Source organism: Chenopodium album, chromosome 2 (genome assembly GCF_948465745.1).
Source record: "Chenopodium album chromosome 2, dcCheAlbu1.1, whole genome shotgun sequence".
Lineage (NCBI taxonomy): Eukaryota > Viridiplantae > Streptophyta > Magnoliopsida > Caryophyllales > Amaranthaceae > Chenopodium > Chenopodium album.
In genome coordinates, this window is record NC_137835.1 from 7,669,689 (window position 1) to 7,686,805 (window position 17,117).

A 17,117-nucleotide genomic window follows, 5' to 3' on the forward strand; every position below is an offset into this window, starting at 1 on the left:
TTTGAATAAACCATTTATTCAAGTTGCTGCAATTGATAACCATGTTCTAATCTTATGGATCATTTGGTTGGAGTTTTTGAAATGGACTAAAATGGATTTAAAGTCCATTTCATCCATTTTGTTGTTTGGTTAGGCAAATTTAGTTATGGAATCCCATACCAAGTGGTTCTAATTACACTCCATTCCCCTATAATCTCATACCCACCTTGCCCCCTAAGATTCACCATCCATTCCTTTGATGAATTGTAAAACACAATCTAAAATATTATTAAAACCCAAGGTATTAACATGTTAAGGACATGTGTCATAATAAAATTTATGACATAGCGCCACATAGATGATAACATGACAAAACATCAATATTTGGATTAGATTTGAACTATTGCATCCTTTGAAATTCCCAACTTTTCATTACCACTATTTTACAATTAATATCACTTTATTACTTAATTAACATTCATATATGAATTGTAACTTTTCATTAAGGGTTCTAAAAGTTTATAAACATTATATACAATTCCCTCTAAATTGTAAGACAAAAACTACTACATCTCTCTTTCTATCCCCAACTAACTTTATCATTTTTATTTTAATATTTTAACTTAAGGCATTGGTTCCAAAATACGAAGTATAATTTAAACTCATGGTAATTTTTTCATTTTGTATTTAAACATAACTCAGGGCATCGCCTGGGCCCCAAACCAATTCCAAATAATAAACCAAACAAGTTTAGACTAATGTGGGGTTTAGAATCCATACCTCCCTAGTATAAGAGTTCATACCAATCCATTCAACATAACAAACCAAACCACCCCTTAGTCATAGCATTAAGTCATTAAGGGTGATGAGGAAAATTGATAAGTGGAAGTTATGTACATCTGTGGAGAAAGAAACAGAAGTGTAGATTGACTAGCTTAGCCAATCAAGGAGTATTTCAAAACAACAAAATGGATTCAATTCTCGACCTTATTCTTAAGTTGTATTTTAACACAATAATAAGATTGGTGTGACTTTCCGACAGATTGTCCCACCATAGTTTATTTATTTATGCTTTTCTTGCATGGGGCCTAGCCCCATGTAAGAGCATAAATAAGGGTAAGGATGCTAAATTCCTTTTCCATTTTCTTTCTACTTTCCTCTACTTGACACATCACACTCTCTTCCCTCCACATCACCTCTCACTATCTCCCTTCTTTTAGTCATCTTATTTCTTAAATATTTCCAACATCAATGAGTATCCTTTTCCATTTTCTCTCTCCTATTTACATATAAGCAAATTTATAAAAAAAAAAAAACCCTTTTAAAAGCACCATTTTACGAGAAAACCTATTCTTTTAATTACCCTCTAATTAACTTAATTAAACTCTAAATTCTTCTAATTAACCTCTAACCCAAAAGGCTGGCATGGGCAATTTGCACTTGCCCGGGACACACACTCTCCCGCAGTCCCGCCATGGCAAAAGCCTTAACAGTTAACACTCAAAGTCTCAGACTCTCAGATGATACATACAAGTAAATTTTTTTTTCTTTTAACAAAGAAACCCTAACCGTAGCCCTTAGGAGGTGTAGTGCAATTTTTGGCCCGAAACACAAATTGGAGTGAGTCTCGGCATGAGTTCCGGGTCAACTCAGCGAATGTTTCAGCTGAAATTGGACGCTCTCACCGGCAAATCGGAGTGGGTGGTTGTGGAAGGAGACGATGAAGATGATGGCTCCTCAGTGGATTTGGCTACAACCTCGTATCTCGATATGCTTAACGACACCACGAGAAACAAAGCTTATCGTCAAGCCATTGACAACACTGTCACTCGACCTTGTAATGTCCTCGATATTGGGTAATCAATCTTAACTGTCACTCTCTTCTCTTCCAATTGCTTTACAATTCACATGTTCTGGTGGAAATTAATTTTGCATTTCTGTTTGGCAGTTATATGCTTTTACAGATATTGTACTTGTAATAGTTTTTGTACTGTATTGGGAAAGGGAGTTGAAACTTTCTGTCTCTATCTTATGTTGTTTTGAATGTGGTGGTATGTCCAGTGCTGGTACTGGACTGCTATCGATGATGGCTGCACGCGCAATGGGTTCAGCTGACTCCACTGTGGCTAGTGATGACAAAGGGAGGGTTGTTGCATGTGAGTCTTACCTTCCAATGGCGAAGTTGATGAGGAAAGTTGTGCATTCCAATGGTATGTCCAGCAAAATACATGTCATCAACAATCGCTCTGATGAACTCAAAGTTGGAGTTGATATCAGTACCCGAGCTGATATACTTGTGGGTATATTAAACCTAATCTCTTTCTAATTCTATACTTGTATTTCCTGTTGTCGAAAGATAATGGTATAAGCTTTAAGCTATGAGATGAAAGCATTGTTTTCTTGGCATGCGCCTTAGTGTCTCGGCACATTATTACTTCCTCCGTTTTCTTTTACTTGCAACACTTTCCTAAAAAGGAAATGTCACAATACTCGCAACACACTATAAAAGGAAAGTTACTTTAGGGAAAAACTATACTATTTTCCTTATTTAAAGCACATGCCCACTAAATTACACTCATAACAACCACTCATCCTATTTTAGGGGGCGTTTGGTTCAAACAATGGTATAGGTTTGGAATGAGGAATGAAACCTGGGTGGTATGGGGTTGGAACTTGATACTTGATTTCATGTGTTTGGTTTTTATCTAGGAATGATAGTTTTCCTTTTAATTTTAAACTAAAGGTATGAGTATGAGCCATACCCACCTCCCCCCTTGGGTTTCAAAAACCCATAATTTGGGGGTTTGAGGTATGGGTTTGAAAAATGAAATTTCTAGAAACAAACACAAGGTATGGGTTTTGGTCATTCCAAACCCATAACTTATACCTAATATGCTTGAACCAAACACCCCTTAAAGTTTATTATATCATGTAAACCCCACCTTTCTTAATTACCACGCTAAAGGGTGTAACACCCCCGATTTACTAGCTAATAATAAACAATAAATAAAGGAAAAATAGACAACCTTTAAATAAAATTGCGGAAGCATACACCTAAATCGGAGGTATCACCGCCACACTCGACAACCTGTCAAGTGTTAAGGCTTACACAATCCCAATAATTACAACCCGATAATCTAAGTGAGCTATTTATACAACTTTATAAATTAAACTTGTTAACACTTGAGCTCCTTTAGCTACGATCATCTCTTGATCAACCTGTTACAATCTTGACTGTTCTCCATTAAGGACAAATTCCAAAATAGATCGTCGCAGGGCCACCATAGGAAAAAAAACATGGCCGCAAACACAAGTAGCAAAACAAAACAACACACACGTCAGCAAAAGCTGAGTAATCACCACATATCAAAATACAAAGAATAGTATAATAATTAATATTATTAGCTCACTTAAACAATGTAGTTTAGAACTACATTACACATTGTACTCTTGGAAAAAAAACCTTTATCAACTCAACCTCGAATAATTATACAAACCTTTGCTCAATTAACTCATTTGTCCCATAAATGTGCCATGCTCGTTGTTCTATACCTAGCCTTGGATATGGGTAATTCGAATAAAATCAACAAGTATAAAAACTTGAATACTCCCAGGAAAACACCTTGAACCAGACCACATACGAGCCAATTCCCACTGTAGGGGACCATAAAAAAAAACAAATAATAAAGATTGTACCTCATTCTTAACTCATGATCATTATCTCATTACCAACAAGCCAAGGACTAAGGTCTATAACGCCGAGCCTCAAACCAAGAACAAAACAATAATTCTCAACCATTTGATCTCATACATCGATCAAATAACCATTCACATGGTAATAAATAATATCTGGCACAGGTTCCCAATTCATATATGACGACATATTCTGCTCATCAAATATCTCAACTCTTATAGAACTAATACTAGTACCCAAAATTAATCAAATCTCCACCCAAAAACAATACTCTGCATTAATAACCCTAAACCTCGATAAAACAATACTTCCTATAGAAACAACATTAAAAACCCCTAGAAATAACACAATCAATCAATGCGACAATCAAATCATATAATACCACACACTAATCATATACATATAAATCATGATCATATATAATTCACAAATTATTAAATTTAGACATAATAATACGGAGTACAATTAATGCTAACAATTTATAATCAAACAAATCAAAAATTTAATTAAGGTAGTGTGATTACATAAAATAAATAATACAATCAAATTATAAACAAACGATCTAATTAAGGGTTGATAGTGTGATTACCTTTCGACGAATTAAAATCGCATTGAACAAACCGAGCTACATACATTGTGTAAATTGCAGCCTTCATTATACAAATATATTGTGGAGCTTTAATTTCCTATTAGACCCACAATATAATCATCAATCTAAAGCATCGGCAAAAGGAAAACGGCTGCAGCCACTTTTTTTTTTTTTGATAAAATATCTTTTAAGAGTTAGAATATTTTTAGGGTTTAAAATACTTTATATACGTTTTGAATTGTACAGAGCTATTTAAACAAGATAGGGTTTTAAAACTTTACGAACTCTAAATAAAATTATTAGATTAGAAAAGTTATATCAATCAATCAATCAAAGCCTTAACTCCGCCAGTGGGTTTCCCGCTGCCAGTCCCAAGCCTGGATAAAGGAGGAGGGTTACGGTAGGCCAGTGACAGCCAGTATAAAACTTCGTCACATCCCATGACATGAGCCAAACAGAAAAGTTATATAATAAATAAAAATAAACCTTTTTTTTTTTTTATAAAATATATTATATAAAATCATAAAATATTCGGGTATTACAATCTACCCTCCTTAAAACAAGTTTCGTCCTCGAAACTTAAAATATAAAAATTTAGGGTATTACAATCTACCCTCTTTAAAAACAAGTTTCGACCTCGAAACTTAAAGTAGAAAAATTACTTACTTGTAAATTTAAGAGAGAGTAAAAACTAAACCAAAATTTTCTTTATTAATATATAGATAGAGTATTGAAATATTAGAGTGTTACAAAGGGTGTGTTGCATCTAAAAGAAAACGGAGGAAGTATATAGTAACAGTACTTTTGAGACCTCTATAGTCTATACTCTATAGTCAGCTAGCTTAGGCATCTAATAGAAATTAGGCTCTTATACTTTTCCTACCTTTTTCTTACACTGCACTCTGACTGTATGCCATGTACTGCACCATGTTTCAGACTTCTTTCATAGGGGCTCTGTTTTTACAGCCTTCTGCAGGCTAGGTTATTTCTGGAAAACATGTAGTTCCATTCCATTTTGTATTGAATCCTTTTAACTGTCTAAGGAGTCTTTGCCACACTTCCTTACTCAAGTACAGTCAAATAAAATATTTTCTATTCCTGCAATGTCACATCCTCATAAAACACATCTTACAACTCACCTGAACTTCACTAACCTATCCTTTCAATCTAAAATACGCAACCTCAAATTTCTTGAAAGATCTTGTGATTGCTGTCATTCTTCTCCTGCTTTCTTGAAATAAAATCTTTGCAACTAGACTGCATAACAAATGAAATTTATTATCTCTAACTGTTTGTGGAACACCAAATTGTAGGTTAGTGAGATCCTAGATTCAGAATTATTGGGAGAAGGATTAATACCTACTTTGCAAAATGCGCATGATGAGCTACTGGTGGAGAATCCTGATACTGTCCCATACCGAGCAGTTACTTATGGCCAGGTAAGATATTTAAAAAAACCTTCTTCTTGCTTGTCCAAGCCTGTTAAATCTGATTCCCTTTGACATTCCCCTAATTTTGTGTCTAATATGGTACGGAGTAGTTTATACTAGAAGCTTGTTATTTTATTGTTTGTGACTTTGCAGACTTTGAAAATTTAGGTCTGAGATTTTCTCCAGAGTAAAAAAAAAAAAAGTCACATGGTTTGAGATACCAAGTCAACTAATAATCAACTTGCCAAATGATTAGTACTTAAACACCGTGGAGGTACAAAGGGATATTAGCTGGTGACGACCCTAAAAAACTCGGAAATTTATGTAAGATGGAGTAGGGCATTATTGACAATGGATCAGGATTGCCAGAATTTGCTTGTTGGCGATTTGAGATATATCCTCTGAACTGAATAGAAGTGCGTCAAGCTAGATAAGATTATAAGAATTTAGCTCAATTATTAAAATTTATGCCCCAATCAACATTCCTAAGAGAGCTTTTTAGCAACTTAAAGGTAAACACTTAATTTGAAAATTATACGGGCTATGTTTTCCTTAACAATTATAGTACTGAAGGCTATGTTGCTTGGACTTGGGCACCCATGTCCGACACGGGTACGTGTCCAAGCGTACGACTCGGCTATTTTGTGAAAAAATTCCATGATTTTGAACTAAAAGTGAAGTGTCAGGGTGTCATACTTATGTCCGAGTGTCGAGGGTTTGTCAGGGTATGTGAGGTGAAATGAAGAGTCCGAGTAACATAGACTGAAGCTGTAATTTCCTTTCCATGATAATACCCATCCTATTCCATTATTAGCATTAGCGACTGACTTGTTAGGAGCAAAGGTTAATTTTGTGCTTCACAGTTCAATGCTCTCTTTAAAACTTATTTACGCTTTGATATGTAGGGTAAAGGCTTGCATCCCATGACTTTGAGGTCAGGGATCAAGTCTCATTAGGCACTCTTTGGGGATGGGATTCCTTTCATCCTCAAGGTTCTATATGCTATGATGAGTGGGTTATCTCTTGAGGTAAAAGGCCACACCAAGGCCCATCCTTATGTCTGATCCAAAAAAATAAAAAAAAATGGTGTGGTTTTATCTTACTAATTTACCGTTCCCTTTATCCAAAATTAGCTACCAATTACTATTAACCGCAAATCATTTTGGGATAAAGGCTTTGTTGTTGTTGTTGTTGCCCACTTACTTTTGCCCTTTTTTCTTCATTACCATGTTATTTCCTTATATGTACTCCCTGTGTAATTTATTTTATTATATTTTATTTTATTTTTTGTAATGCAACACTTTGACCCATGCACAATTATAAGTGGTTGAGTTGAATTTGTTAAAAATTGTTATGCGGGGTTTGTTGGGGAATTAAAGATAATTAAAAAGAGGTATTGGCCTATTGGGTGAATAGTTCATTCAAATGTAAGCTTGTGAGAGGATATAAATAATAAATAAGTATGAGTGGGTGAAAGTGGGGATCATTAGAGGAATAATAAAAAAGTATGAGTGGGTAGAAGTGTTGCATATAAAAAAATGGCCATATAGTCCCGAAACAAGCAAAATAACAAAATCTCTTTTGTCATGATTGAATCAAAATCAACTTCAAAGTAAACAACATTATTTCATTGTTATTATCAGATTTTAAGCTCAAATTTAGGCTTAAGAAATACAATCCCTAAACTTTGTTTTCATGGGTTTTGTGATCTCCTTAAAGAGGAGAGAGTTGGTTGCATAATATCAGCTCTTAATGCGTAATAGACTTATTGGTCTTGAGATACATCATATACTTGGAACTTTTTCATGGTTTCTTGCAATACCCCTCATATTATATATAGCTACCCCTTTTTATACTAACAGTAGCCCTTATTATTGAATTTTATATTGTGTTTTTAGTTTTCACTGTATGACTTGTTTTTCAGAGGACCCCTCCCGTAAAATATATATATGGGAACTCTTTATAACCTTTCAAACCATTTTAGGTCATAGCTTATTTATATTGTTGTCTAACAAAGTGCGCCTTTGTCCTCAGCTAGTTGAAAGCAGTTTTCTATGGAGGCTGCATGATCTCTATAGCAATGAGATTTGTGCATCGGATGGCATTCGTCTTGTTCCAACTGAACGCAGTTCCATTTTGAGTATCAAACCACAGCAGTACCCCATGCACTGTGACCCATTGCAAGAAGAATTAAAGCTGGTATAACTTTTTTTTTTTCAATTCTGCCTGAAATATCTCTCATAGTCTCATACCTGAAATAAGTATTTGTTATAACATCCGTCCAGCTTTCAGAACCCTTCAAAATTTTTGAGTTTGACTTTTGGAAACGGCCAAGCAGTCATGGGGAGGCTGAGATACTTGTAGAGGCAGCTACTGGTGGAAGTGTGAATGCTGTTCTCTCCTGGTAAATCATCTCAGAAGCTGAATCAATTGTCTTATATTTTTGCTCACACATAATAGGATCTTATACTTCTTTAGGTGGGTACTTCAGCTTGATAAAGAAGGAACAGTCTTTTACTCTACTGCACCAAAGTGGATCAAACTTTTACAGACAGAATTTCCAGGTACTTTAATCATCATTGACTATGCTAGTATATTGGTGAGAAAGGTTTTCATGCACATGTTTGAGATTTTCGAATGTCTTGCTTCTGCAATTTTCACAACTGTCACTAATATATGACCTTACATGCTTCCTGTTTTTATACCAATACTAAGATTATAATCCTGCTTCCAGTTGCTATTTGTAAAAGCTCCATTTATTTTTTTACATGCTGACTAAATTTGTCAATATGCCAGGTATTGAGAATTGGTGTGACCATTGGAAACAATGTGTTTGGTTTGTCCCAGGAAAAGGCTTATCTGTATCCAAGGGTGAAAATATTCAGTTGCTTGCTGTCCACTCAGATATAAGTATTTCCTATAGCCTCCGGGCTGAAAGCCAAAGAACTAAGAAAGAGCATGTTATTCGCAAAGATGATTTCCAGCTTACTTTGTCACCTGAAAAAATTGCAACTTACTCTGATGATAAATGGAGGCATTATGTGTCACTAGCTTTACAAAATGCTGTAAGGGCTTGATTGCATTATTCGTCTCCTCAATGTTCTATGGGTTCATCATTTGTTGTAAAACTCTTCATTGCTAATGCCATTTTTCTGTATAAACCATATGATGAAGTATCACAATGGTGTGAATAACTTATTCATTTCCATTTGTAGGATGGACTTTAGACTATGTATTGACTTGATAAAATTGGTAAAGTATATAGATTTGGTCTTTACTATGGTTGTATACTTGTATGATCATTGTGTGGTTAAAGGGGAAAAACTGTCAGTGTATCTACACCATGTTGTATTCATGTGATTTGTCTTTGCTGGAGTTACTTTTTGGTACGAAACAACAACTATCACTGCTGGAGTTACTGAGATGTTTTGGTTGTATATTAATGGCGTATGTCCATTTTTTTGAGTTCCCCCCCCCCCCCCCCCAACCCCCTCCTTCCTTGTTTCCTGAACTAATATAAATTTTCCCCCATTTGCAGTTGCGTAGAAAAGATTCCCCGTTGTGTTTTGTTCTGGATGATAGTATTTTCTTAGCCACAGCCATTGCTCATCTTTGCAAAACTTCCCGCGTAATGTTGTTGTTTCCTGGGTTGCGAGAGAGAGGTTTGCAGTATCTGCGAGCTACTGCTGAAACAAATCAGTTTTCTGCTGACCGTCTGAAGCTTCTTGACCACCGATTAGAGTACATCTCAATATATGAAACAGATGGGAAGAAGGTAGCCATGGCAAAGTTTTTCATCGTACAACAATGGTTTTTCTCGAATTCAAGCCATAGCTGACTGAAACTGTCAGTTAATGTTGCTTATTTTCCTTTCTGTGTAGATTGACCTGTTGGTTGGAGAGCCATTCTACTATGGATCTGAGACATGGCTTCCATGGAAAAATCTGCGATTTTGGTGACTATATTACTACCTTGTCTGATTTTTATAAACTGCTTGTAGCTATTTGATAGGATATGGATAATGATTTTCTACCACCCTGGTTTTTCTGTTCAATTACTTTCTTTGTAGTTCTAAAATTTATAATCTTCAAGAAAGATCAAACTACTTTTTGTAGTTCAAGTCTGCAATTTCTTTGAATATACCAAAACATGGAGAAAGAAAGAGAAATAGTATGCATCACAGGATTTGGACCCAAGCTAAGGGGAGTGAAGAGGGAAAATATATCCGAAGGTTCCACTTTCCTCCTCTGTTATATGCTTAGCTTTGACTGAGCATGTGTTTATGACAGAGTTACTCTTAACACCTCAAATAAGAGAATGTTATCAATGTATCAGTGCTTGATTTCCTAATATGATATTCCATTTTAATTGTTCTTACTTTGATACTTCCTCCGTCACTAAATTTGCAACACATCCTTTTATACAATTATATAGAAACTGCATCTAAGTGAAGTTCAAATCTTGTTGCTGGTGTACAATTCCATATACTTTCTATCCCTATCTATTGTGAGCTTCTATTAGTATAGGGTCTAAGGGTCGGTACAATACTAGACTTTCAGCCTTTCTTATTTATGAAATACATGCTAGTCACCTTCATCTCATGATTCTTATTTAAATATTGACTTTTTCCTGCATTGATTATATTTGTGATATGAATTTAGGAAAGAAAGGACAAGGCTTGAAGGAATATTGTCCAAAGATGCTATTGTCATTCCCTGCAAAGGAATTTTACGTGTTTGTGCCATGTCTCTCCCGGTAAGAGCCCTGATATATGCTGATTGCTGGTGTGTTGGGGCGGAAATGTGACCTTATGATCTGCTTGTTAGGATCTCTGGAAAAGTCGTTGCAGTCTTACATATATTGAAGGATTTAATCATTCTGTTGCCAATACCATCCTGGGGGCATGTGGCAACTTGCCATCTCCTCAGGAGGGTCCTATACTGCCGTTCTTTGTCTGGCAAAGTGGGGAATCTAAGGTATAGATACCACTTCCTCAACGGCTCAATCCCCTTCCCCCCTCAAACCTTTCATTTTGTATTAATATCTTTTTTTTTTTTTTTTTTTTACTTATGTTATCTGCAGGAACTGAGTGAGAGGTTGACACTGATGGAATTTGACTTCTCAAAACCTATGAGTTCTTGCTCTGGTAAAGCGAAGGTACACACTCTATGCATCTTCTGCTCAGATAATGACCCATTGTTAAGTTTCTAGCTTCTAATACTATATAATTTGAATTGCTTGTATGTAAAATTCATGGTTGTTGAGTAACATTACTGGTAAAAGATATTTCTGACATTTTGTATACCTTTTAAATTGTGTCAATTGTTCTTGTGCATGGGTGTTACACATGAGTAGACCTGGTTATTGGTCGGTTGCGGGTCAGGGTCAAAGAGGGTCACATTTTATAGGGTCAATATAGGGTCGGGACAATGCGGGCCGCGGGTCGATAATGGGCGGGCCTACAAAATATCAATTAAAATAAATATTGGACAAAGCCATTATTAAATACATATGAATACAAATTAATTTATATAATTATTTTTACATTATGTATTTTCTTTATCAACTAAATTGGAAAAACATGTTGGCCCTATATTGACCCTACCCAATAAGGACCCTGTCCATTAAAAGCCCTATAAGTTTGGCCCTGACACTATTATCATTGGGCTACCCTGTCCAATAACCACCTCTACACATGAGTACATGTTTTACTCATTGAGAAAAAATATTTTAAGAATTAGGAATTGCATAGGTAATTTGGACATGGGCATCTGGACATGACACATACCAATGCAATGTTCTTAGACTCCAATATGCCTTTGTGCACAAACAAACATATAGAGAAGGAGTGAGGCAGTGAAAAGGATGGAATTGTGGTGAGAGAAAACAAATGTTATTAGTTTGAATAATTGATGATCAATGTGTATTTTGAGATAACTGGAGTTACTCAAACTTTCTCAATCATTGGTATTTGGGAACCTCATTCACGAATTGATAATCCTCCCCTTTCGATATCCATTTTGTTTTCTCAAGTCCAATATTTAAGAGCGCATTCCGCAATTGACATCTATTTTTATATATACTATACTGTAAGACAAGCAAATCAACGTGAGGATGACAAATGTCACTCTCTCATTCGCTTGTCTTATATATATGGGCATATATTTTGAACTAAATGTGCAGAAATCTTAAAAAATAAAAAACCAATGCCTTAAAAATAAATTTCTCTTCCATTTTCAAGATTTTATCTACCTCTTCTCAAGCCATTGTTAATGCTATCCTCCAAGCTCCAAAAAATGGTGGCCAATCTACCGTAACTCACATGTACTTTCTCTCTCCAACACTTTCTTATTTGCCGTAACAACTGCTCGATGCCCACTATAACCGTCAATCTCACTCCAATTCGGTCTCCTCTTCTTCATAATCCTTCCCTCCATGGTCACCAGAATCATAATATTATTGCAGCAAAGGTTGTTGAGATAAATTTTTCGGCATCAAATTTGAATTAAATATTATTTTTGAGTTCTTATTTAATAAGACCCCTTGCTCTAGGAGTATTAAGGTCGCTTCTGGACTTCTAGGAAGGGGTTGTAGTTAAGAGACACCTAGCCGTTCCACTAACAACGATGATGTAGGGTCGTAATAGGAGATTGGTGGTACTTTTGTTGCTAATGAATCTACAGGAGGTTGATTATTGAAATTGTGAAAAATGAATTTGCATAATTTTTAAATTAAATATGCATAATATTTGTACTAAATGTGCATTACTTTTGTTGAATAATGAATTTAACACTAGGTTGATTTTTCAAAGAGTGAAAAATTAATGTGCATAATTTTTGAATTAAATGTGCATAATATTTGTACTAAATGTGCATTTTGCAATGGTGAAATGTGAATTGTAGGATTCATTTGAGGTTTGAGTGTTTAAGATTTCTTCTTATGCTTCTCATTATAAGATCCTTCTCATTGGATCACAAACCTATATATATATATATATATATATATATATATATATATATATCACAACCCTATTTAACTGTAATGATTTTTGTTTAGTTTAGCCGGGATCTCTAATAAGATCTTCATGATTTTCTACTACATGTATAAAAAAAATATACTATTTATATTGTAAATCTTGCATATTAATTTTTATAGTATAACCATACTTAGATACTACAAATAACTCATAAATTCCTTACAATATTTACTCTAATAATTTACAAATGACATCAAGTTTAAGTATAAATAATTTGAATAAATAGAGTAAAGTAACATAAGGCAACTATATACCCCATACATAAAAAGCCTAATATTGCTATTTTGCTAAAAATTAAACAAAATCACGTGTAAAATTTTGCTTGAGACCTAAATTATTAACATAATTAATAAAATAATTTGGAGAATCATTACCAAAATAATCAATAATATATCTTACTCCTATTTACCCAAGTTCTACCCTTTTCAACTTATCTTACGCCTCTTACCCCTCACTATATACACCATTTTTACACACTCTTTCTTATTTATCCACCTTTTTATACACGCACCCACCTATTAACCAAATCTCTTTTACGTTATTCATATTTTTCTTACATTCACTTTGTTTTTTTTTTTTTTTTTATTAACATCTCCTAGAAACAAGAATCTACACTATATGAGTTGAACTTTTTTTAAAAAAAATTCTAGGAACAAATGGAGTAATATATATTATTAAAGTATTATTTCCTCTATTTTTAAAATTATTTTTTTGATTCACAACTAAAATTTCCACAAAATGTCAAAGTATTTCCACTCAAAAATTTATACTTACTGTGATAAACTAAATGTTGCTGCTATTTGCTCTTAAACCTGTAGAATCATTTTAATTCTTGAATAATAATAGGCAAAGTTTACATCACAAACACATGGGAATGAATTGCATATGTATCATGTCAGTTGTGGCATATACCTGTGTGCGTGGTACCATGTTCAAGCTTATGAATCTTCTTTCATCAATTTAAATGCCCATGATTTTTTTTTTTGACAACTACTAAACAAACAAAAGGAAGAAACAATGGATCAAAACTAAAACCCAGTCTAATGCCTTGTCGAGCCCTGTCATGTGCGGCTGCCACCATAACTCTATCGACCTTGCGGATAAAACAAACCTTGAACTGTGTCCTTCTGTCCTGATTTCCTGGAGAGTCAGGTGAGGTGAGCAGGTGAGTGACCAAATTAAAGGAGTCAGTATAAATTTCCACATAGCAAAGATGCATTGATAACACCCAAGTCAAACATCGAAAATAGGCCAGAGACTTTGTGTGTATAGCCGAGTAGCTGACCCAGTTGAGGTGTAACATTAATACAACATTCAATGATAGTCACGCACAAGTCAGTGTAATTAATGTTACATTTTCATTTGTTTTTTCCATTTTTAGCTTTTTATATGTAGCCCTAAGGGCTATATATAAAATTTTCCATTAAACTAATGTATGTTTAATTTAATAATTAGTACTACCTCCGTTTTTTTAGTTGACATGTTTTGACTTTAGCACTATTCACACGCTTCCCTTTGACCGTGTTTTGTGATTTATACGTAATGAAAAATATAGTCTTGTGGGGTCTTGTTAGATTCGTCACGGTATATATTTTCAAAATATCAACTTTTTATAATTTTTGCTTATCGGTAATTAAAGATATTAATGATTAAATTTGTGCATTGACAAACGTGACTAAAAAAACGTGTCAACTGAAAAGAAACGGAGGAAGTATAAGCTTTAAGTCTAGATGGCCAGAGCTTGAAAAAGTGAAAACTATCTTGTTTATTAGAGAAGAAATGTGAGGATTAAGACAATTCTAAAATGCAAGGATAGTTTGAGAATTTTGTTAAACCTCAGTGTAGCCATTTCCCTATCTATTTTTTTTTAGGTAGAAAAACTTCTCATATATTTGTAGAGGTCTTCCTATTGCGATGTACAATTTAGCTTGCCTGAACGATACATATGTTTCCTATACGTCATAGCCTGAGCTTTGGGGTGGTTCTCATCAGAAAGTAGCAGATCAGATGGCTAAATGGAATTCTTTACTTCCTTCTCAAATCTCAACCTACAATGCCATTCCTTTTTTTTTTTTTTTTTTTTTTTTTTTTTTTTTTTTCTCTCTCTGGAAGCATTTTTAGAACATAAGAAATTTGCTTTATGACAGCACTCTTATGCATGAAAGTTGACTTCATATGAACATTCTTCTATACTACAGGTTAAGTTTACCGGGACTGGTATATGCCATGGCTTTGTTCTTTGGATTGATTGGGTATTAAGTGCAGAAAACGATACTGTTGTATCAACTGGCCCAGGTATTAAGCAATAGTAGATAAACTTCCTTGTGAAATTTTACATCCTTTTATACATCATTACATTTATGTTATTAAAGCAATAGGACATATTGACTGATTTGCTTGTAAACCCCAGATCATAGACAATGGAAGCAAGGGGTAAAGCTGTTAAAAACCCCTGTGGCTGTCATTAGTCAGGATCATATGTCTTCTGATGCTTTTCATTCAGTGGAAATGGAGGCAAATTTTGATTCGGCGAATGGTGATCTCATGATTCAATATGTCTTTGTATAATGAGAAGAATTGTTAGCATAAAAGTATATGCATTTGATCTGTCTTTTCTTGCAAAAATCTTACACTCGGGTAAGATGGATGCTTTCTATTTTCTTGCGTTATGTAGTCGTCGCAGCCCTCAGTAGAAATGTATGTGCGCTTTCAGTGGTCTTTCCCTGCAAATTTGCCAACAGCAGTCTTTCTTGGTTGACTTTTATAATTACTATTTTTATATGAGCAAGAAGCCAAGTGAAGAATCTAACAAGGGACTGAGGGAGTGAAAATTTTAAGTTCACGCCTCTAAAGGTTGGAAAAAACTTGTGTGGACTTGTTCACAATAATTTTATTGCAGACTTGAGGTCCACACGTGCTTTTCGGCGTTATATTGAACATAATAACCTTAATTTCAACATAGTTACTTTTATTAAAACCTGTGTGGACTTCAGGTGTACAATAATGTGCCAACTAACGTTATATGGAATATAATGACTCTAATTTTGATATTAATACAGTGACCTTTATCATTCCAGCACATTTCTGATGCGGCTGGCTGCACGGTGCGGCAAGGTGCCACATCAGTAACCCCTCAAGTAACCCCTCTAGTAATCCCACTTAAGTAACCCCTCTAGTAACTCATCTGGCAACCCCACTTAAGTAACCCTTTAACTCATCTGGTAACCCCTTAAGTAACTCCACTTAAGTAACCCTTTAAGTAACCCTCGACCTAGTAACCCTTGACCTGATCTAGTAACCCCTAACCCACCACTAACGGAAAACTACCACCCACCCAGAACACCACCATCATCATCTAACTCCCAAAAAATTGATATTATATTAAACTTAATAATCCAGTTTTATCTATTTCCAGGTTTCTATCTGTTCTTTAATTTGACAAATTATGGTGGACGACAAAACTTCTAAAAGCGCATCATCACGACATCATGTTCACAAATGTTCCTCAAATATTCACAAAAATTAAGCCTCTAAAATCGAAAAGTAAGAAGAAGAATACAGTAACATCTTATTGCAGTACTAGATGCCTTCCTTTTGAGCTTGAATATAACATTCTCGAAAGGCTTCCGGCTAAATCTCTTCTCCGTTTCCGGCGACGGAGTAACCAAACCACCACTACCCTCCCAGCGAAGCCACCACTTCCGAGGAACGAACCACCGAACCACGAAGACGACTATTGACGACGGTTGCGAACTTTGTGTTCTATGAGAAAATGAGATGAAGGTTCTAGCTTGAAGAAGAAAAAAAGAGGAGAGAGAATGAGGAGAGAGAAAACAATTTTTAAAAATAAAATAAAATTGTGGCTGGCCGCACGGTGTGACTAGCCACATATGGAACTTTGTGCTATCATTTATATTTACTTTTATATTATAAAAATTCATTATAAAATATAATAATCTCTTATGAACTTTGTTATATCCCAATGCCTATTATTTTAACGTAATAACCTTTATGTATTTTTGGGTTAATTATTTTCTTATGTCATAACTCATAGGTTTTTTTTTTTTTTTTTTTTTTTTTTTTTTTTTTTTTTTTTTAATCATGTTCTTTGGCGTTATGCTAGCTATTTTGCCGATGTACTAAACAATAAAAATTCAAATTTGCAATATACGTATGAGAGGGAAGAAAATTATGGAAACATTAATTTCATTTATGAGATACGAGTTACTTTTTTTGTAAATCTCTTGAATCCTCTCCTCTAAGGGCTAGGGTTTTACTATGTTTATGGAACATACAATATCGGCTTAATCCATATTATGGTACTATAACGGTTGGTAACAGAGAGGAGATGAAAGTCTTTGTGACTTGTTCCATCTAAAGCTTTATGAG

General features: G+C 34.6%; 1 protein-coding gene across 2 annotated transcripts; it reads left to right on the forward strand.

The window, feature by feature from the left end:
* Positions 1 to 1,479: 1,479 nt before the first annotated feature.
* LOC145581851 (protein arginine N-methyltransferase 1.6-like) lies at positions 1,480 to 15,524 on the forward strand. Of its 2 annotated transcripts, XM_081638882.1 has the most exons (14): positions 1,480 to 1,835; positions 2,041 to 2,275; positions 5,576 to 5,701; positions 7,727 to 7,891; positions 7,978 to 8,096; positions 8,171 to 8,256; positions 8,489 to 8,757; positions 9,231 to 9,467; positions 9,574 to 9,647; positions 10,354 to 10,447; positions 10,519 to 10,668; positions 10,775 to 10,849; positions 14,927 to 15,023; positions 15,139 to 15,524. In XM_081638882.1, exons 1-14 carry the CDS (start codon positions 1,612 to 1,614, stop codon positions 15,294 to 15,296), a joined length of 2,109 nt encoding a protein of 702 aa, XP_081495008.1. In that variant the 5' UTR covers positions 1,480 to 1,611; the 3' UTR covers positions 15,297 to 15,524. The 2 variants fall into 2 exon arrangements, with proteins under 2 accessions (XP_081495008.1, XP_081495014.1); XM_081638888.1 differs by lacking the exon at positions 1,480 to 1,835 and having other exon boundaries at positions 2,060 to 2,279.
* The last annotated feature ends 1,593 nt before the right edge of the window (positions 15,525 to 17,117 follow it).